Genomic DNA, 23,488 nt, shown 5'->3' on the forward strand with positions numbered 1-23,488 from the left:
GATTGTGATTATCAGTATTGCCAAAGTGACAGGTTGAATTCTGTACTCTGCTCAATTTGAGAATGCCCTTGTTGGTTATGCCATTTTTGATCAATGTCTCTTCAGGTCACTGTCTTGTAATGGTGTTCTTATTGGGGTCAGCCATATGAGTAATTGTTATTAAATTAATTATTTGCCGGAGTCTCTCTTGGTTGAATCAGAATAAATATGCGATAATTGTAATATTAAGAGCTCCACTGAGAGAGAGGAAGAAACAAAACTACAAAACAAATGTTACAATAGCCCAGGAATACAATGCACTTCAGTGTAAATAAAGGGGTACAGTTACTGGTAATCCAGGGGCCTGGGCTAATAATCCAGAGAACATGAAGTTCAAATCCACCCAGGACAAATTGAAAATGTGAATTCAGTTTTTTTTAAATCAGGAAATACAAGGCTGGTAACATTAAAATGTGACCATGAAGTTGTCGGATTATTTTAAAACCCAACTGGAAGGAAACCTGCCCTCGTTTCTCGGTCTGACCTACATGTGACTCCAGGCCCACACCAATATGGTTGAGACTCGACTGCCCACTGAAGTGACCTCGCGAGCCACTCATTTGTATCACATTTTTATAAAGAAGGCGGCCCACCTTTACCTTGTCAGGTTCAAGTAGGGATAGCCGATTAATGTCAACCTTGCCAGTGACACCCATATCCTCAGAATTAATCATTTAAAAAAATTGAATTCTACAAGCTCCTTCAAATGGGTTTCCTTGTTTCTTGAACTAAACTGATAAATGTCCGTTGTCGATGGACTTGCCCCAACTACAGATAATGCTTCATTTAGTCATTCTGGTGCAGCTTTGCTGTGTTGGCAAATAACAACAGAGTTTTCAAGCCATGTTTGATCTTGCAGGAGACAGGTGACATTCCTAATTCCTCGTTTTCATTGATTTTTGGGGGGTTGGCAGTGAGCATTGATGTGGGGTGGGGAGGGGGTGGGAGATATCTCGGGCTGTAACACATACACTGCGTTCAGGGTGACCACAGCCACAGATGCTGGTCCACAATGCATTGTTTAAGTAAAAAGTCAGTGCTCCTTTCCCCATCAACTGGAATGTTGCAGTAGTGTGATTCCCCTCCAACGTCTTGGGGTCAAAATTCAGGTGCTCCAGAAAGCTGCCGCACCTATGATTTTTGGAGTGGTGCTTACCGCTGGCACAGTGAGTAGATCCATTTTCAGGACTTTAAAATTTTTTTCAAAGCCCCATAGGAAATGGTTGATAGTGGGAGCTGGCCTTAGACACAAAGCCAGGCTGACTGGCTGAAAATGGGTCGGTCAGGGCCTCCGCTGCTGTCAGTCAGCGGGGGAGTCGTGGTGATGTCACAGCACGTGTGCGTCATCACACTCTCTCCCCTCCATTAAAGGGCAGATGCTATCATTTTTTAACTTTGACCATTAGGCCACCAGGGAGGGTTTCGGCCGGGCCAGCGGCCTGGCACCCAAGAGGGGGGTGTGTGCCAGGCTGCCCTTTGGTTGCCGGCCGAACCCGGGGACAGTATTTTGCCGGCTAATCAGCAAGTTGCCCAGCAAAAATTTTTGCATTAATGAGGCGCCAGTGAGAAATGTACAGATTGTCACTGTTGGCATCAACTTCATAACTCTGAACTGGACAAAACCAATCGATTATAGAAATGAATATTCATATATAGTGCTGACAAAGAAAAGTTCAGCACCTACTGGTGACGATGGAAGTGTAAATGTAACAATTGAAAAAGTTACTGTGAGCGATCTGACCCCTGGAATCAATTACACTTTCACCATTATCACACTGGCAGCAAATGGCACCTCAGCTGATTCAGTGATAACATCCAGCTACACAAGTAAGTGTTGCAGAGGGTGGCACCTCATCAAAGTCAATTGATAAGTTAAATTAATGAATGAATTCCTTTGCTCTCCTCTCTCCTGAGGTGGTAACTCGTGCTGGGGTACAGTTCCAAAGATGCTGACAGTCCCCCAGTACTTTGCCAAAGTGGCCTCGAGTATGTGTTGGGCATGTTCTAGCTAAGCCCAATACTTTGTTCACCTGCCATCCACTCCACCTGCATTTTCCAGCTGGGGTGATTGGATCGCAATCAGAAGTGGGGAACTAGAACATCATTTTTCCCCGAGGTGAAACTTAGTAGTCCCATCATGATCCCAGGTAAACTCAGCACAAATTATGAATCAAATGTGGACTCTTGCCTTGCACAGTGCCACACCACGAAGTCCGATTATTCATTGATTTGAGGCCTCGTGTTTTTAGAATTCTCTGTACAGTGATTTATCCTCACGCACAAAAGTCAAGGTTTCTTTTAAATTTTGCTTCTTGAGAAATTGTTATGTTCATCGCGAGAAGGAATATCAGTGCTGGGGAAGTGAAAGCTTTGCAGTTTGTCATTCAGCACCATTATCGAGGGTTCCCAGATCAAGTATAGTATATTTTAGATGCCGTTTCCTCTCTGTATACCTCAGGTTAGATGCTTTGCAAACTAGAGCTGTGACTACGTTGTCCGACAAAGCACGCAGCTGTCGAACTGGCTGGGGGCAGAGCGAAGCTCTTTTCCAACAGTCCCAACAATCTGACTGAACCCCAGCATCAGACACCCAGTGCTGCAACAGTATGAATTTTCTTTGTGGTAATGGGTAGAGGGGGGGTGTCTGAATAAAATGCAGTGTCTTCTTTTATTCTACAGGGCCGCTCAGCTGGTCTTCTAGGTGAGAGCTACTAGTATCCCAGGTTATTTAACAAGACCTTCAAGACAAAGAAGCAATTTGTGCTGCTGAGGAAATCTAGGACAAGATGACATGATCTTAAAATTAAAGCTGAGTCATTCAGGAAGAAAATCAGCAAGTACTTCTTCGTACAAAGTGTAGTAGAATTCTGGAACTCTTTTCCCCAAAACGCTGTGGATGCTAGGACAATTGAAGCTTTCGTGACTCAAATTGCTAAATTTTTGTTAGATAACGATATAGAGGGATATGGATGTCGAGGTATAAGGAGCAAAGGCCAGTAGAGTTGACGTATAGATCAGCCATGATCTAATTGAATGGCAGAACAAGGGGCTGCATGGCTTACCCCTGTTCCTATTCTGTAATTGACTTCCCTCGTCAAACCCCCCACATTATTTTATGTATCTGAATCCTCTTGGAAGACTAAAACTTTTTTCAACCCCACAGAACCTGTGCAGATACCACAAGACAATATCACCGTGAATGGGAACGTGAATGAGCTGATTGTCTCTTGGACGCTTCCGCCTGGCCAAGTGGAGAAATTCTTTGTCATTGTTAAAGATGTAAAAAGTTCAGGAGAGCAAGCAAACAGCACAGATTCCACATTGCCTGTAACATTCACCGGTCTTCGACCTGGCCGAGAGTACATCGTCACAGTGATTACAAGCAGCGGGCCTTTCAATGTAACCTCTGACAATGTGCAGGGTATAACGGGTACGTGGAATGTGTGAAAATCAGTTTGGATTGAATGCAAGTATCTTTAATGCGGTGGCTTCATTTTATCAGAAATCGTTAAAAAAATTAACAGCTTATTAAGCACCCTCTGCCAAGTGCTATTGCACTTGAATCACTGAGGTAGAGGAATCTGATCTGTAACATTTCACTACCACTGACTGTTTGGCCCAGATACAATATATTTGTGAATGTCGCCCATTTAAATGGCACTTTTCACGATCTCAGGAAGTCCCAAAATGCTTTATAGCCAATGAAGTATTTTTGAAGTGTAGGGAAATAAGAAAAGATGAACATTAGTGTCATCAACATCGGCTAGTTATCAGAGGAGTTCTCTTGTCCCAGCAAACGAGTCTGATTGTCATTTACATGTCAACCCTTTGAACTGGGATTTGACAAATGAAAATATCACAATGATCGAGCCATATGATTTTAATGATTTACTCATCTAGTTTTCCTACATTACCTTGGAGATGGCTATTGGTTTGAGACTGCTAAACCTTGTTTCACTTGAATCTAAATTAATATGCAGAAGAAATGTTTCTGCTTTAGACACTGGATGGAATTTTAATTTGTGTGAGGGTGAGAACATTGGCTATGTAGTGGCTTCAATCAAAGGCTGCAATTAACGTCTCTCTTAACTCTACCCCCACAACATCTCCATGTCCCATTAATATAAGACTTCTCTGATCCTTTATAGACAGATTTAGTGCTGGTCTAATATTCTGATACTAAGTCTTGGTTACCAAATAGTGCTTCAGGTTGGCAGAGACATTTCCAAGTCAAGAAACATCATGCTGACCAATATCTCCAAACCCTTCAAGAATCTGTACACACTGATACTGGTGGGAATCTCATGTCTGTATTCTCTTCTTTTGTTACACGCATGCACACACCCCTTCCAAGCCAATGTCAACTTGCGTTTATATAGCACCTGTAACATAGAACAACATCCCAAAGTGCTTCAGAGGCATAATAAAAACTAAATGGGGAAGCTGTATACACTGGTGCAGGTGGTAGTAATGATTTTGTATTTTTTAATCGCACACAGTTCCCAGCACCCCTGGAAGTATCCGTGTGACCAACTTCAACACCAGTTCCATCTCATTAGACTGGGGAGAACCCGCGGACATGGATTTTGGAAGTTATACCTTCAACGTCACCTACCAGGATGGCTCTAGTACTAAGTCTATGACCGCAGATATAAACTCCACCACAATTTTGAATCTTATTTCTGGAACTGAACATACCATTTCTGTGGCCACCATTGGACCTGGACAATTGCAGAGTAAATTTGTATCAACAGCTCACTTCACCAGTAAGTATAACAAGGATTGTGATTATCAGTATTGCCAAAGTGACAGGTTGAATTCTGTACTCTGCTCAATTTGAGAATGCCCTTGTTGGTTATGCCATTTTTGATCAATGTCTCTTCAGGTCACTGTCTTGTAATGGTGTTCTTATTGGGGGTCAGCCATATGAGTAATTGTTATTAAATTAATTATTTGCCGGAGTCTCTCTTGGTTGAATCAGAATAAATATGCGATAATTGTAATATTAAGAGCTCCACTGAGAGAGAGGAAGAAACAAAACTACAAAACAAATGTTACAATAGCCCAGGAATACAATGCACTTCAGTGTAAATAAAGGGGTACAGTTACTGGTAATCCAGGGGCCTGGGCTAATAATCCAGAGAACATGAGTTCAAATCCACCCAGGACAAATTGAAAATGTGAATTCAGTTTTAATACAAGGCTGGTAACATTAAAATGTGACCATGAAGTTGTCGGATTATTTTAAAACCCAACTGGAAGGAAACCTGTCCTCGTTTCTCGGTCTGACCTACATGTGACTCCAGGCCCACACCAATGTGGTTGAGACTCGACTGCCCACTGAAGTGACCTCGCGAGCCACTCATTTGTATCACATTTTTATAAAGAAGGCGGCCCACCTTTACCTTGTCAGGTTCAAGTAGGGATGGCCGATTAATGCCAACCTTGCCAGTGACACCCATATCCTCAGAATTAATCATTTAAAAAAATTGAATTCTACAAGCTCCTTCAAATGGGTTTCCTTGTTTCTTGAACTAAACTGATAAATGTCCATTGTAGATGGACTTGCCCCAACTACAGATAATGCTTCATTTAGTCATTCTGGTGCAGCTTTGCTGTGTTGGCAAATAACAACAGAGTTTTCAAGCCATGTTTGGTCTTGCAGGAGACAGGTGACATTCCTAATTCCTCGTTTTCATTGATTTTTGGGGGGTTGGCAGTGAGCATTGATGTGGGGTGGGGAGGGGGTGGGAGATATCTCGGGCTGTAACACATACACTGCGTTCAGGGTGACCACAGCCACAGATGCTGGTCCACAATGCATTGTTTAAGTAAAAAGTCAGTGCTCCTTTCCCCATCAACTGGAATGTTGCAGTAGTGTGATTCCCCTCCAACGTCTTGGGGTCAAAATTCAGGTGCTCCAGAAAGCTGCCGCACCTATGATTTTTGGAGTGGTGCTTACCGCTGGCACAGTGAGTAGATCCATTTTCAGGACTTTGACATTTTTTTCAAAGCCCCACAGGAAATGGTTGATAGTGGGAGCTGGCCTTAGACACAAAGCCAGGCTGACTGGCTGAAAATGGGTCGGTCAGGGCCTCCGCTGCTGTCAGTCAGCGGGGGAGTCGTGGTGATGTCACAGCACGTGTGCGTCATCACACTCTCTCCCCTCCATTAAAGGGCAGATGCTATCATTTTTTAATTTTGACCATTAGGCCACTAGGGAAGGTTTCGGCCGGGCCAGCGGCTTGGCACCCAAGAGGTGGGTGTGTGCCAGGTTGCCCGTTGGCGGCCCGGCCGAACCCGGGGGCAGTATTTTGCCGGCTAATCAGCAAGTTGCCCAGCAAAAATTTTTGCATTAATGAGGCGCCAGGGGCCCGAAATACAGGGTCCCGGGGAGACCCGTTAATGTCCGTTTGCGGCGGCCATTCCTAAAAATCGATTGGCCGCCACTGTGGGGTCAACAGGCCGACCCGACCTATATTCAGCTCGGGGATTTTTCGTTCTGGACTCCATCCTGCCGGGGGATCGAGGGATTCAGCTGAAAATGGCTGGTAAGTATTTTTTTATTCCTTTAAATTGGCGGCGCAGCTATCGAGAGGGATATCAGAGCCCCAGCCAGTGCCTCTCGGAATCCAAATGACAATGCATTTTTATAGGGCTACAAAATAACACTGCATTGTGTTCACTGTAACTGGAGCCTGCCGATTAAGAGGCGCCAGGGGCCTGAAATTCAGGGTCTCGGGGAGACCCGTTAATGTCCGTTTGCGGCGGCCATTCCTAAAAATCGATTGGCCACCACTGTGGGGTCAACAGGCCGACCCGACCTAAATTAACTCCAGCTTGGTTTGATAATAAAAAGGTTGAAGGATCATCCGATGGCCCCTCAGTGGCTTGTTAACACCCACAACCTATCTCTCCAATTGTTTTCTTCAACAGAGCCAAATCCTGTTAAGAACCTACAAATAGTGCAGATTGGCACAACCGACATAACCGTGAGATGGCAGAGGCCAGACCAGCATAAAGCAGAGTATCAGTATAGGGTGCTGACGGATGGAAGCCCGGCACCCACAGGCAGTAATGGAAATCAAACCGTAACAAATGAAAATGCTACTGTAACGGGACTGACTTCTGGAACCAACTACACATTTTCCGTTATCACACTGGCAAAAAATGACACACAAGCAGACCCAGTTGTTGTAGCCAATTACACAGGTAACCACTCTAACATCTGAATCAAATTATCTGCATGGAATTGTTGATTGATTTTTGAAATGGGTGTTCATTCCCATTGCAAGGTCACATTAATAGAGGTGGTGCTGCTATTGAGCCACAAACCATGAGGTTCAATCCCTGGTCTGTGATGAGTTGGCTGATTTTAGCCTGGAGAGTGGTTGGAAGCGTTGCAATTCACCTCTGTGTCTTTGCGGGCAGGAGGAGCAATCAGAAAAAGTTCCTGCTTCTGACTGCTCTCTAGTGAGCCCAGCCGCGTGGAGTGTGTGTGTAGACAGCGGGTGACGACAGTCAGGTTTGGCTCTGATGGTGCCTACACTCAAATAAACTGTGGATGTTCGCTAAATGTGCACATTAATAGTGAATGGACACAGGGCGAAGTATTGGAGAGCTTCTGCTGTCTTCAGAACCATATCCCAATTATTGGCATCGGAAGAGCAGTAGGGAAGTCTATACCAATGGCATTGAGTAATTGGGTGCCAGTTTGCCTCCAAAACTGCCCAATGGCTTTTTTTCTTTGTCTGAGGCACTGAATAATGATTTAATCAAGGCCGAGAAAGGCAAAAACAGTGCAGACTTTGTTCCACAGCCCAGATATATTACTGGGCACATCATTGGCACAGGCTTAAAAATGGATCAATGCAGCTTTGAACAATGAGTGTTCATCTTTATGCCTCACTTTAAAAGACTTTTGGAATAGAATGATGTGGAGTACATTGGCGCTCCCAATGGTGATACTAGGCAGTACTAAGAGTTGAATCTTCTCGAGGGCAATTAGGGAGGGGCAATAAATGCCAGCCTTGCCAGCAACGCTCACATCCCGGAACAAATTTTTTAAAAAGGAGAGAGTTCCAGCTTCTTGAGTGTCGTTGGAGCTGCACTCATCCAGGCAAGTGGAGCGTATTCCATCACACTCCTGACTTGTGCCTTGTAGATGGTGGGAAGGCTTTGGGGATTCAGGAGGTGAGACACTCGCTGCAGAATATCCAGCCTCTGACCTGCTCTTGTAGCCACAGTATTTATGTAGCTGGTCCAGTTATGTTTCGGGTCAATGGTGACCCCCCCCAGGATGTTGATGATGAGGGATTTGGCGATAGTAATGCCGTTGAATGTCAAGGGGCGGTGGTTAGACTCTCGCTTGTTGGAAATAGTCATTGCCTGGCACTGGTGTGGTGCGAATGTTACTTGCCACTTATCAGCGCAGGCTTGAATGTCATCCAGGACTGCTCCATTATCTGAGGAGTTGTGAATGGAACTGAACACTGTGCAATCATCAGCGAACACCCCCACTTCTGACCTTATGATGGAGGGAAGTTCATTGATGAAGATGGTTGGGCCCAGGAATAGAATCACTGCAAACGAATGGATTTCATAAACACTCCAATAGGGAAGTGACAGAGGCCTGAAAAATTCAAGTTTTGGTTTAAAAGATTTGCATTTATATAGCATCTTTCACAGCCACCTGAAGTATTTTTCTGAAGTGCAGTCACTCGTAATGTAGGAAACACAGCGCACAGCAAGCTCCCACAAACAGCAATGTGGTAATGACCAGATCATCTGTTTTAATGATGTTGATTGAGGTTGGCCCGGACATCAGGGACAACTCCCCTGCTTTGAAACAGTGCCATCGACCTGAGAGAGTAGATAGGGCCTTGGTTTAACGGCACCTCCGATGGTTAGCGCTCCCTCAGTACAGAGCTGCAGTGTCAGCCTAGATTGTTGTGCTCAAGTATCTGGAGTGGGTCTTGAACCCACAACCTTCTGATTCAGAGGCAAGGGTGCTACCCACCGAGCCACGGCTGACACATCTGGTGGTAGTTCCTTTAAATTCAGTCATCGTACACAAGCGGCTTTAAAACGAAATAAAGCAGTGGCAGCTCAGATTCCTGTACCAAGCTTATTCCAATTCAGGGTTGCAAATTCCAGGCTTCAGAGAGGAATAATTCAAACTTAAATAATGGTGTGTGATTGGTTCAGTTTGTATATGACCATTAGTTCCTTTTTTCTTTAATTTGGGTGATCAGATATTTAGATGCTATGAAAGCCCAGTAACACTTTTCTAGGATGTAACAAGAGCTGTTCAGTTTGCATCTGAGTGTCAATTTGAAACACAGAGAAGAAGAGTATTTTTGAGAATTTCAGAGAGATGGATGTTTGGAATAATATTGGCTTCTGCAGCGGTGAGAAATTTAACGGTACAAACTTTAAAAGTTATTTACAAAGAGTTATCTTGGTACTTAGAGCTGTGATTCTTTTATTGGTCTTCCACTCAAGTTGGGTGTAAGGATTTCTGCTGTAAATAAATAATTATATTATATGTGTTTCTTAAGTGCTTTTTTCTCTTTTTTTGTTAAATAGATTTGTTTCATAGTTTAAAACTTAAAATGAGGTCTGAAGGTTTAATGTTCTATTCATTGATGGAAGATGGGGGAGGTCTGGCAAAGGTTTAGGATATGTTCAGTAGCTAAAGGTAACTAACAGATTTGGAAGATCTGCATTCCTGGTGCATGCCAGAAACGCATATTGTGAAGTTGCACATCCCCAGCCCCTACCTTTCTGATATGCACCAGGAGCATAGAATTAAAATATCTCCAAAGGTTTTCTTTGCGTTATCCTGGTTGTATCAGTGGGAGCTTACCTGGATCTCGAAGGATTTTCCCATGAGAGCCACAATAATCTCGAGGTTGAAGGGCAGAAAAGGCTCAAACACAACAAAGGATATGTTCACAGCACCCAGCCAGGCGGAAGATGAGAATTGCGAACTTGGGCCGAGATGGTCGGAGGAGATGAATGGATGCAAAGCAGCTCTTTCTCATTCCTAAATCCAGACTCTAATCACAGCGTTGTTGGCGAGATGCAGCCAGTAATGCCATCTTGCCAAGTCCCACTGGCATGCACTTATCTTGTTTTATTTCTAAACAGAACCTGTGAAAATACCACTGGAAAACATCTCTCTGAGCAACGAAAACACAACTAATTCATTGAAGGTTTCCTGGATCCATCCACCAGGAGGTGTTGAGAAATTTGTCATTGACATCGAAGATTCTCTAAACCCAACAGCATACATGAACAAGCGCACGGTACAATCTTCAACAAATAGTGTTGAATTCGACAGCCTGCGTCCTGGAAGATTGTACAGTGTAAAAGTGACAACCGTTAGTGGGTCCCACTATATAACCTCAAATTCTGTCGAAAAAGCCACACGTAAGTACAGAGTTCTTCAGCTCATGAATTTCTCAATGTTTGGAATATCTGTTGTCTTCCTTCCTCCCCAGCACCTCTCTACAAAATATTTCCTTCATCAGTTTTAAGTTGCACCCAAAATGTTAACCTTTCATTTCTATTTACAGATGCTCACTGACCTACTGTATATGTCCAGCAATTTCTGTTTTTATTTCAAATTTTCAGTACCTGTGTTGTCCTTCTGTTATTTTGGATGCTGTAGTGGGTCAAACATTGTCCTTAGACTGCTTTGAATCTAGCCCAGAGTGATGAAGTGTAGGTCACTTCAGCTACTTATAAAAGTTTTTTGTGAAATGAGTTTGTACAGAAACAATCCAGTTGCTCTGCAGCTAACCAAGGTGGTGACTCAAAGGTAACAAGCTAGGAACTCGATGGTCAAGATATCAATTTTATAAATAATAAGAACATAAGAAATAGGAGCAGGAGTAGGCCATACGGCCCCTTGGGCCTGCTCTGCCATTTAATACGATCATGGCTGATCCGATCACGGACTCAGCTCCACTTCCCCGCCTGCTCCCCATAACCCCTTATCGTTTAAGAAACTGTCTATTTCTGTCTTAAATTTATTCAATGTCCCAGATTCCACAGCTCTCTGAGGCAGCAAATTCCACAGATTTACAACCCTCTGAGAGAAGAAATTCCTCCTCATCTCAGTATTAAATGGGGAGCACCTTATTCTAAGATCATGCCCCCTAGTTCTAGTCTCCCCTATCAGTGGAAACATCCTCTCTGCATCCACCCTGTCAAGCCCCCTCATAATCTTATACGTTTCGATAAGATCACCTCTCATTCTTCTAAATTCCAGTGAGTAGAGGCCCAACCTCCTCAACCTTTCCTCATAAGTCAACCCCTTCATCGACTGAATCAACCTAGTGAACCTTCTCTGAACTGCCTCCAAAGCAAATATATCCTTTTGTAAATATGGAAACCAAAACTACACGCAGTATTCCAGGTGTGGCCTCACCAATACCCTGTATAACTGCAGCAAGACTTCCCTGGTTTTATACTCCATCCCCTTTGCAATAAAGGTCAAGATTCCATTGGCCTTCCTGATCACATGCTGTACCTGCATACTAACCTTTTGTGTTTCATGCACAAGTACCCCCAGATCCCGCTGTACTGCAACACTCTGCAATTTTTCTCCAATTAAATAATAACTTGCTCTTTGATTTTTTTTTCCTGCCAAAGTGCATGACCGCACTTTTTTTACAACATTATACTCCATCTGCCAAATTTTTGCCCACTCACTTAGCCTGTCTATATCCTTTTGCAGATTTTTTGTGTCCTCCTCACACATTGCTTTTCCTCCCATCTTTGTATCATCAGCAAACTTGGCTACATTACACTCAGTCCCTTCTTCCAAGTCGTTTATATAGATTGTAAATAGTTGGGGTCCCAGCACTGATCCCTGCGGCACCCCACTAGTTACTGGTTGCCAACCAGAGAATGAACCATTCATAGAAACATAGAAACATAGAAACATAGAAAATAGGTGCAGGAGTAGGCCATTCGGCCCTTCTAGCCTGCACCGCCATTCAATGAGTTCATGGCTGAACATTCAACTTCAGTACCCCATTCCTGCTTTCTCGCCATACCCCTTGATCCCCCTAGTAGTAAGGACCTCATCTAACTCCTTTTTGAATATATTTAGTGAATTGGCCTCAACAACTTTCTGTGGTAGAGAATTCCACAGGTTCACCACTCTCTGGGTGAAGAAATTCCTCCGCATCTCGGTCCTAAATGGCTTACCCCTTATCCTTAGACTGTGACCTCTGGTTCTGGACTTCCCCAACATTGGGAACATTCTTCCTGCATCTAACCTGTCTAACCCCGTCAGAATTTTAAATGTTTCTATGAGGTCCCCTCTCATCATCCCGACTCTCTGCTTCCTGTTAGTTAGCCAATCCTGATCTTCAAAACCTGTCACAAGCAGGGTCCGTTCTTCAAGCAGCTTGCTCTGACAGACCACTTTCAAAACCACCAGGTTAGCCACTGTGACAGATTTCCGTTGCAGTTGATGATGAGTGTCCTACTGCGCAAATGTGCCATGTGCACCTGTAATTTTTTTTAGTATTCTAAAATAGAAGAGTTTTTTTGGTGATCTGTGAACACATATGTGACAATATTACTGCATCACAGGACACCATATGGCCACCAATACTGCCCAATGAATAACTCTGTTCCGGGTGTTGCAATTTGCATTAATAACAAAATGTCTCTGCACCACTGGGGAGATGATGATTTGCTCTTTCTATAGCTGTGACTAGTTTGGCCCAACCTACTCACTATTTGAGGGAGGGAAAGATGTAGGAACTGCCACATGTCCTACATATGCATGGTTGTTATCCTGATGGTATCTCCATCTGCATTTGGAAAACAGATGTCGAATGATGTTACCAATGTAATGACTCCAGTGTTAGAGAGCCAACTTAGATAATATTGGAGGACCAAGGCTGAGTCATTGCAGCTTCTGAAATTGCGTGAATTCTGTGCCTTTTCTTGTGTGCAAAATGTTCCATGATGCAACTTTGTTTCTCCCACAGTTCCCTCACGACCTGGAGCCATAGTAGTGACTAATGTCACTAATTCCACCATTCAGTTTGGTTGGGGAAGGCCTGACGATATGGATATCGGGGGATACAAATTTATTGTTACCTACCAGGTGGCACAAGTAGCAAATATAATTTCTTCTACTGAAGACAATAACAAATCTACTATAACCTACCTCGAATCTGGAACCAATTACATCATAACTGTTACCACTATCAGTCAGAATTTGAGTAGCGCGGAAGTGACAATATCTCGCTACACACGTAAGTGCTCTGTGCTGCTGTCCCTCTGCAAGATTCGATTTTTTTTTTTTACCTGTTTACATGAAGGGAAATGTTTCTATTGTATTTGTTCTCCCTCTTTCAAGACATTTTATCAAACTGAACTTTGTTGATTATTGGGAACAAGTCATTGAAATGGTGTGGCTTAATTGGGTGGAGGTAGATGAAAGGGTTAATCCCATCTGCTTATACATGGATGTCAACTTTATGTAATGAGCAAAAACAGGTTAAGCTTCTGTTCATTAGTCTTTGCTGTGATTTGTGGAGCTTTCCATAGTTAGTAATTGTCAGTTCAAGACTGAATTCCCCAGTAGTTAATTTTCTTTTCATCCTATGCAGTGGGGTTTCCCTCAAGAAGTGAATGCCATCGGACCCTTTTTGATATCTGCCATGCACAGTTGAGTTTGAGTTGTGTCATGAACCTTCTTGGCACACTGAACATCAAATAATGCAGTGCATGTTGATGCTCCGACTGACCGTGCCAGATCATAGCTTCATGCCCAAAATGCCCCAGGGTAACGTGTTTCTAACTCTTCTCATGAAGAGTTCCCAATTTTGGGAATGCTGTCGGGAAAGGAAAGATGGTGATTCTCCCATTGGTAGAAAGGAGAAATGGACACGGAAATTATAAGTCCATCTGAGAAGTCCAGTTAACAGTCGAATTGGCAGTGCCCTAACAGCACCAGAGTGCCTTCCAACAAGGAATTGGTACTTAGTGGGGGAGGAAAATTAAACAAGGGAGCAAAAAACACCATATGATCCGTAACTTAATGTTTTGTCTGCAGAACCAAATGCTATCAGCAATCTCCATGTTGTGAGTACCAGCACTACCTCTATAAATCTGGCCTGGGTCCAGCCTCCTGGATACAAGAGTGAGTACAAATACAAAGTGCAAACAGATGGGAAGCCAAGTTCCAATGAAATCGTCAATACCGAATTCATTACCATCAATGGCTTGACGCCAGGAGATAAGTTCGCATTCACCGTCTTCACCCAAGCAGCAGATAACACTAAAGGAAACTCTGTCACCTTGGTCCACTGCATGAGTGAGTACTGAGGCTCAATTTGTCTGTCTTAAGCTGTTGTTTCATCAGAGAGTCCAAGACAAGTAATTCTTCCAATTGTGCACAATTACTTATATACCCATGTACCCACATGCACACATTCACCCAAGTATATTTATAGGTACATGTAGGAGATGAGCAGAAAATAACTTCATTGCATGAAAACAGAAGCAGGGAGTTTCAAGTTCACATCATTCACGAGACCCACAAGTGAAATAAGAAAGAAAGACTTGTATTTAGAAAGCGCCTTTCACAACCACCGGCCGAATCAAAGCGCTTTAAAACAACCAGTTAAATACTTTTGGAGTGTAGTCACTGTTCTAATGTAGGAAAAGCGACAGCCAATTTGTGCACAAGCAAGCTCCCACAAGCAGCAATGTGATAACCAGAGAATCTGTTTTGTTATGTTGATTGAGGGGTAAATATTGGCCAGGACACCGGGGATAAGTTCCCGGTTCTTCTTCAAAATAGTACCATGGAATCTTTTACGACCACCTGAGAGAGCAGACGGGACCTCAGTTTAACATCTCATCCGAAAGACGGCACCTCCCACACTGCAGCACTCCCTCAGCACTGCATTAGAATGTCAGCCTAGATTTTTTTGTGACTTGAACCCACACCTTCTGACTCAAAGGTGAGAATGCGACTCACTGAGCCACCGCTGACACTGTAATAAATCCATAATCAGTTGGACCTCTGAAAGGAAAATGATACGAACATCAGTTTTAAAAATAATTGAAACAGATTGAAATATAATAATAGACCTGTTGTTCCTAGAGGCAGCTCTCAGAGACACAGTAGTTTAAAGCCACTGTCTGATGTGTTACTGAACCAGACAGATGGAAGGCGCTGGGCTTGGTCCAAGTCCACACGGAACTTGCTGATCTCAGCTGGAGGATTGGCCTCCGTTCTCCTGAGGTAAGGAGAGGAAACATCAGCCAGGGTTCATACCTGATCACTAGGTAGTGACTCCCACTAACATAGAAACATAGAAAATAGGTGCAGGAGTAGGCCATTTGGCCCTTCGAGCCTGCACCACCATTCAATAAGATCATGGCTGATCATTCCTTCAGTACCCCTTTCCTGCTTTCTCTCCATACCCCTTGATCCCTTTAGCCATAAGGGCCACATCTAACTCCCTCTTGAATATATCCAATGAACTGGCATCAACAACTCTCTGCGGTCGGGAATTCCACAGGTTAACAACTCTGAATGAAGAAGTTTCTCCTTATCTCGGTCCTAAATGACCTACCCCTTATTCTTAGACTATATCCCCTGGTTCTGGACTTCCCCAACATTGGAAACATTCTTTCTGCATCTAACCTGTCCAGTCCTGTCATAATTTTATATCTTTCTATGAGATCCCCTCTCATCCTTCGAAACTCCAGTGAATACAGGCCCCGTCGATCCAGTCTCTCCTCATATGTCAGTCCAGCCATCCCTGGAATCAGTCTGGTGAACCTTCGCTGCACTCCCTCAATAGCAAGAACGTCCTTCCTCAGATTAGGAGACCAAAACTGAACACAATATTCCAGGTGAGGCCTCACCCAGGGCCCTGTACAACTGCAGTAAGACCTCCCTGCTCCTATACTCAAATCCCCTAGCTATGAAGGCCAACATACCATTTGCCTTCTTCACAGCCTGCTGTACCTGCATGCCAACTTTCAATGACTGATGTACCATGACACCCAGGTCTCGTTGCACCTCCCCTTTTCCTAATCTGCCTTCGTGTTTTTGCCCCCAAAGTGGATAACCTCACATTTATCCATATTATACTGCATCTGCCATACATTTGCCCACTCACCTAACCTGTCCAAGTCACCCTGCAGCCTCTTAACGCCCTCCTCACAGCTCACACCGCCACCCAGTTTAGTGTCATCTGCGAACTTGGAGATATTACACTCAATTCCTTCATCTAAATCATTAATGTATATTGTAAATAGCTGGGGTCCCAGCACTGAGCCCTGCGGTACCCCACTAGTCACTGCCTGCCATTCTGAAAAGGACCCGTTTATCCCAACTCTCTGCTTCCTGTCTGCCAACCAGTTCTCTATCCACATCAGTACATTACCCCCAATACCATGTGCTTTGATTTTGCACACCAATCTCCTGTGTGGGGCCTTGTCAAAAGCCTTTTGAAAGTCCAAATACACCACATCCACTGGTTCTCCCTTATCCATTGTACTAGTTACATCCTCAAAAAATTCCGGAAGATTTGTCACGCATGATTTCCCTTTCATAAATCCATGCTGACTTGGACCGATCCTGTCACTGCTTTCCAAATGTGCTGCCATTTCATCTTTAATAATTGATTCCAACATTTTCCCCACTACTGATGTCAGGCTAACCAGTCACTAGGGTGTCAAGTGATGACAGTTTAGGATCTTTTGTGATGTTCCCTAAGGGACATAGAATATATATCCCCATATATATTTTGCCACATGTGCTACCACTGAAATGTGGGCTCTGAAGAAATATAATCCTTATGGCAAATTAGGAGCGCTATCAAGTGTATTGTGGGGTGGGATCCATTTACATTGGATCTTTGCCTTATTCCAGAAGTGGGGAGGAGGAAGAAGCCGTTGTTTTTGCATCCACCCTGAAGACTGGACTGGTGGGGTGATGCTACCTGCTGGATTTTCTGCCAGTCCTGCCTCTGGTGCTCCAAGTGCACTATGCATGCGGGAGGCAGGTGTAATTGTGGTGGAAGTGGAGGCCACCAGAATGGCTGAGACTGATTTGGGTCCTGCAAACTTAGATTTTAGAAAGACTCATTGGTTTATCTTAATGAAAGTTCAGGGCAAACCATGGAGCAAGCAGCTTGGGTCCATTTCTGTTTATCTCCTCCATCCGCTGCTTGACCTTTGCACTGGGCCCAAGCAGCTTCCCAGGTGCACTGATACAGATGCCTGAATAATATATGCTAATTCCTTGACCCAAGAAATTCCAACAATGTCAGGCATGTTACCATGGCGAAACAGAACTCCCGCTCCACCATGGTTACAGTGTTGGAGCAGGATCACAGGTTCTTAGGCCCAAGTTTCAGGATATGGATGTTGGAGCAAAAAGACAAAGCTCTCTCTGCGCTGGCTGAGATTCAAAATGGATCCCCTAGCACAAGGAGAAGCTATATTTATTTTGGTGTCATTGATTTTTAAAAATGATTTTTCTTTAATACATTTTTGAAGTTTATTGGAGGCACCTCTAATGTGATCAGTTTACTTTCTAACATCGAGGTTTACAGCACTGAAAGAGGCCATTCAGGGTTTAAACTAATTTGGCAGGGTGATGGACATCCGGATGTAACATTCGAAAGGAGAATCAAGGTGCACAGAGGATTGGGAGAGATAGATAGCAGTAGAGAAAGAAATAGCATGGTATTAGTACAAGAAGGTCCAGGATAGGTTTACAGAGCATGTGTGTAAATGCACACAGTGTGGTAAACAAGGCTGCTGAGCTGCAGGCACAAGTAGACACATGGGAATATGATGTTGCCGTCGATAACAGATACCTGGCTCAAAAAAGGGCAGGATTGAGTACTAAATATTCCTGGAAAGAAAGGAAAGGAAAGAAAGGAGGTGGGGTGGCAGTATTGATTAAGGAGAATATCACAGTGCTGGAGCGAGACGCTGTCCGGGAGGGGGTAAGGACAGAATCTATTTGATTAGAGTTGAGAAACAATAGAGGTGCCATTATACTACTCGGTGTATTCTATAGGCTGCTAACTAGAGGAGCAAATTTGCAGGGAAATTACAGAGGTGCAAGAACTATAGAGTAGTGACAATGGGGGACTTCAACTATCCTAATATAGACTGCGATAGTGACAGTGTAAAGGGCAGAGAGGGGGAAGAATTTTTACAGTATGTTCAGGCGAACTTTCTTGATCAGTACGTTTCAGCCCAACGAGGAAGGAGGCATTGCTGGATCTGGTTCCGGGGAAGGTTTAGATTAAATATGGAAAAGAACAGGGAGCAATCTAGCATAAAAATACATAATTGGAGGAAGGCCAATTTCAGTGGGTTGGGTAAATTGGAATCAAAGATTGGCAGGCAAATCTGTAATTGAACAATGGGCTGCCTTTAAAGAGGAGATGGTTGGGGTACATTCCCACAATGAAAGCCAGAGTTCCCTGGATGACGAAAGAGATAGAGAGTAAGCTGAAGCAGGAAAAGGGGGCGTATGACAGATGTCAGGTTGAGAATACAAGTGAGAATCAGGCTGAATATAGAAAGTTCAGAAGGGAAGTGAAAAAGGAAATAAGAGGGGCAAAGAGAGAGTATGAGAATAGAATGGCAGCTAACATAAAAGGGAATTCAAAAGTCTTCGATAGGCATATAAATAGTAAACGGGTGGTAAGAGGGGGGGTGGGGCCGATTAGGGACCAAAAAGGAGACCTACGCATGGAGGCAAAGGGTATGGCTGAGGAAGTAAATGAGTACTTTGCATCCGTCTTCACCAAGGAAGAGGTTGCTGCCAGTCATAGTGAAAGAGGAGGTAGCTGAGATACTGGATGGGATAAAAATTGATAGAGGAGAGACTAGAAAGGCTGGCTATACTTAAAAATCAATAAGTCTCCAGGACCGATGGGATTCATCCTCGGATGCTAAGGGTACATAAGAACATAAGAAATAGGAGCAGGAGGAGGCCATACGGCTCCTCGAGCCTGCTACGCCATTTAATAAGATCATGACTGATCTGATCATGGACTCAACTCCAGTTCCTTGCCCGCTCCCCATAACCCCTTATCGTTTAAGAAACTATTTATTTCTGTTTTAAATTTATTCAATGTCCCAGCTCCCACAGCTCTCTGAGGCAGCGAATTCCACAGATTAACAATCCTTGGAGAGAAGAAATTCCTCCTCATCTCTGTTTTAAATGGGAGGCCCCTCATTCTAAGATCATGCCCTCTAGTTCTAGTCTCCCCCATCAGTGAAAACATTCTCTCTCTCTATCCACCTTATCAAGCCCCCTCATAATTTTATACGTTTCGATAAGATCACCTCTCATTCTTCTGAATTCCAATGAGTAGAGGCCCAACCTACTCAACCGTTCCTCATAAATCAACCCCCTCATCCCTGGAATCAACCGAGTGAACCTTCTCTGCACTGCCTCCTTTCGTAAATATGGAAACCAAAACTGCACGCAGTATTCCAGGTGTGGCCTCACCAACACCCCGTATAAACTGTAGCAAGACTTCCCTGCTTTTATACTCCATCCCCTTTGCAATAAAGGCCAAGATACCATTGGCCTTCCTGATCACTCACTGTACCTGCATACTATCCTTTTGTGTTTCATGCACAAGTACCCCCAGGTCCCGCTGTACTGCGGCACTTTGCAATCTTTCTCCATAATAACTTGCTCTTTGATTTTTTTTCTGTCAAAGTGCATGATCTCACACTTTCCAACATTATACTCCATCTGCAAAATTTTTGCCCACTCACTTAGCCTGACGATGTCCTTTTGCAGATTTTTTGTGTCCTCACACATTGCTTTTCCTCCCATCTTTGTATCGTCAGCAAACTTGGCTACGTTACACTCAGTCCCTTCTTCCAAGTCGTTTATATAGATTGTAAATAGTTGCTGTCCCAGCACTGATCTCTGAGGCACCCCACTAGTTACTGGTTGCCAACCAGAGAATGAACCATTTATCCCGACTCTCTGTTTTCTGTTCGTTAGCCAATCCTCTTTCCATGCTAATATATTACCCCAATCCCATGAACTTTTATCTTGTGCAGTAACCTTTTATGTGGCACCTTGTCAAATGCCTTCTGGAAGTCTAAATACACCACATCCACTGGTTCCCCATTATCCACCTTGTTCGTTAAGTCTTCAAAGAACTGCAGCAAATTTGTCAAACATGACTTCCCCTTCATAAATCCATGTTCACTCTACCTGACCGAATTTTGCTTTTCCAAAAGTCCTGCTACTGCTTCTTTAATAATGGACTCCAACATTTTCACAACCACAGATGTTAGGCTAACTGGTCTATAGTTTCCTGCTTTTTGTCTGCCTCCTTTTTTGAATAGGGGCGTTATATTTGCAGTTTTCCAATCTGCTGGGACCTCTCCAGAATACAGGGAATTTTGGTAAATTACAACCAATGCAGCCACAATCCCTGCCACTGCTTCTATTAAGACCCTAGGATGCAAGGCATCAGGTCCAGGGGATTTATCTGCCTTTAGTCCCATTATCTTATTGAGTACCACCTCCTTGGTGATTGTGATTGTGTTAAGTTCCTCCCCCCCTACAGCCTCTAGACTATCCACTGTTGGAATATTGTTAGTATTCTCTACTGTAAAGACTGATACAAAATATTTGTTCAGAGTTTCTGCCATCTCCATGTTCCCCATCACTAATTCCCCGGTCTCGTCCTCTAAAGGACCAACGTTTACTTTAGCCACTCTTTTCCTTTTTATATACCTGTAGAAACTCTTGCTATCTGTTTTTATATTTTGTTTACTTTCATAGTCTATCTTCCCTTTCTTAATCATTTTTTTAGTCGTTCTTTGCTAGCTTTTAAAAGCTTCCCAGTCTTCTGTCCTTCCACTAGTTTTGGCCACTTTGTATGCCCTTGTTTTTAATTTTATATTTCTTTAGTTAGCCATGGATGGCTATCTTTTCTCTTATACCCTTTCCTCTTCACTAGAATATTTTTTTCTTGAGAGTTGTGAAATATCTCCTTAAATGTTCACCGCTGTTCATCAACCGTCCTACACTTTAATCTATTTTCCCAGTCCACTTTACCCAACTCAGCCCTCATACCTTCATAGTCTCCTTTATTTAAGCTTAGCACACTGGTTAGAGATCCAACTTTCTCACCCTCCATCTGAATTTGAAATTCAATCATGCTATGGTAAAAACAGAGAGACAGACTATTATCTGAATGGTGACAGATTAGGAAAAGGGGAGGTGCAACGAGACCTGGGTGTCATGGTACATCAGTCATTGAAGGTTGGCATGCAGGTACAGCAGGCGGTTAAGAAAGCAAATGGCATGTTGGCCTTCATAGCGAGGGGATTTGAGTACAGGGGTAGGGAGGTGTTGCTACAGTTGTACAGGGCCTTGGTGAGGCCACACCTGGAGTATTGTGTACAGTTTTGGTCTCCTAACTTGAGGAAGGACATTCTTGCTATTGAGGGAATGCAGCGAAGGTTCACCAGACTGATTCCCGGGATGGCGGGACTGACCTATCAAGAAAGACTGGATCAACTGGGCTTGTATTCACTGGAGTTCAGAAGAATGAGAGGGGACCTCATAGAAACGTTTAAAATTCTGACGGGGTTAGACAGGTTAGATGCAGGAAGAATGTTCCCAATGTTGGGGAAGTCCAGAACCAGGGGTCACAGTCTAAGGATAAGGGGTAAGCCATTTAGGACCGAGATGAGGAGAAACTTCTTCACCCAGAGAGTGGTGAACCTGTGGAATTCTCTACCACAGAAAGTTGTTGAGGCCAATTCACTAAATATATTCAAAAAGGAGTTAGATGTAGTCCTTACTACTAGGGGGATCAAGGGGTATGGTGAGAAAGCAGGAATGGGGTACTGAAGTTGCATGTTCAGCCATGAACTCATTTAATGGCGGTGCAGGCTAGAAGGGCCGAATGGCCTACTCCTACACCTATTTTCTATGTTTCTATGGTCACTCATTCCGAGGGGATCCTTTACTAGGAGATTGTTTATTAATCCTGTCTCATTACACAGGACCTGATCTAAGATAGCCTGTCCCCTGGTTGGTTCCGTTACATACTGCTCAAGGAACCCGTCCCTTATGCACTCCATGAACTCCTTCTCAAGGCTACCCAGACCAATTTGATTTGTACAATCAATATGGAGGTTAAAATCACCCATGATTATTGCTGTTCCCTTTTTACAAGTCCCCACTATTTCCTGGCTTATGCTCTGACCAGCAGAGTTGCTACTGTTAGGCGGCCTATAGACTATGCCCACCAGTGACCTTTTTCCCCTTATTGTTCCTTATCTTCACTCAAACTGTTTCAACATCCTGATCATTTGAGCCAATATCGTTTCTCGCTATTGCAGTGATTCCATCTTTTATCAACAGAACTATCCCACCTCCTTTTCCTTTCTGTCTGTCCTACCGGATTGTCAAGTACTCCTGAATATTTGATTCCCAGTCGTGGTCGCCTTGCAACCGCGTCTCTGTAATGGCTATCAGATCATACCCATTTGTCTCAATTTGTGCCGTCAACTCATCTACTTTGTTACAAATGTTATGTGCATTTAGACAAAGTGCCTTTAAGTTTTTTTTTTACCCTTTTTTCCTACTTGTTTCCTCTCTCCTTCAAACTCATTTTCTTTATTTTTGCTTTCTAATGCCAGCTTTACTCCCCTCCCTACTGAATCTATTCTCAGGTTCCCATCCCCCTGCCAAGCTACTTTAAACCCTTCCCAACAGCACTAGCAAACCCCCCCGCGAGGATATTGGTCCCGGCTCTGTTGCGGTGCAACCCGTCCTTCCGGATTGTCAACAAAGTAACAGTGGAAATTGCGGAGGTACTGGTCATCTAAAGGATGCACTGCAGCAACTTGTCACGACTTCTTCGGCTGCACCTCCCAAACCCGCGACCTCTACCACCTAGAAGGACAAGGGCAGCAGGTGCATGGGAACACCACCACCTGAAAGATCATCTCCCAGTCACACACCATCCTGACTTGGAAATATATCGCCGCTCCTTCATTGTTGCTGGGTCACAATCCTGGAACTCCTTCAATTACAGCACTGTGGGAGCACCTTCACCACACGGACTGCAGCGGTTCAAGGCAGCGGCTCACCACCACCTTCTCAAAGGAAGTTAGGGATGGGCGGGCCTTGCCGGCGACACCCACATCTCATCAACAAATGTTTTTTTTAAAGCACTGGATGGGATGCATCCTAGGATGCTGAGGGAAGTAAAGGTGAAAATTGCTGATCTTATGAAGTAACAAATCATTTGGGACTTTTGGTTGTGACTACAAAACAAATGTCTGTTCCCCTGTCCTTTTAGTGCTGTGCTTCTATTGTTCACTTTTCCCTTTTTTGGAAATAGCTTGATCCTCAGAACTGTGATTTTGCTTAGGGTTA

General features: G+C 43.8%; 1 protein-coding gene across 2 annotated transcripts in view; it reads left to right on the forward strand.

The window, feature by feature from the left end:
* The window catches only part of ptprja (protein tyrosine phosphatase receptor type Ja), a 275,279-nt gene that overhangs the window by 180,166 nt on the left and 71,625 nt on the right, over window positions 1-23,488 (forward strand). For both annotated transcript variants that reach the window (XM_070899743.1, XM_070899744.1), the window contains 6 exons: window positions 3,203-3,469; window positions 4,539-4,805; window positions 6,976-7,251; window positions 10,192-10,473; window positions 13,056-13,325; window positions 14,129-14,389. In XM_070899743.1, coding sequence (XP_070755844.1) covers window positions 3,203-3,469; window positions 4,539-4,805; window positions 6,976-7,251; window positions 10,192-10,473; window positions 13,056-13,325; window positions 14,129-14,389 — 1,623 coding nt within the window. The remainder of the gene's footprint in view (window positions 1-3,202; window positions 3,470-4,538; window positions 4,806-6,975; window positions 7,252-10,191; window positions 10,474-13,055; window positions 13,326-14,128; window positions 14,390-23,488) is intronic.

Source organism: Pristiophorus japonicus, chromosome 14, assembly GCF_044704955.1.
Source record: "Pristiophorus japonicus isolate sPriJap1 chromosome 14, sPriJap1.hap1, whole genome shotgun sequence".
Lineage (NCBI taxonomy): Eukaryota > Metazoa > Chordata > Chondrichthyes > Pristiophoridae > Pristiophorus > Pristiophorus japonicus.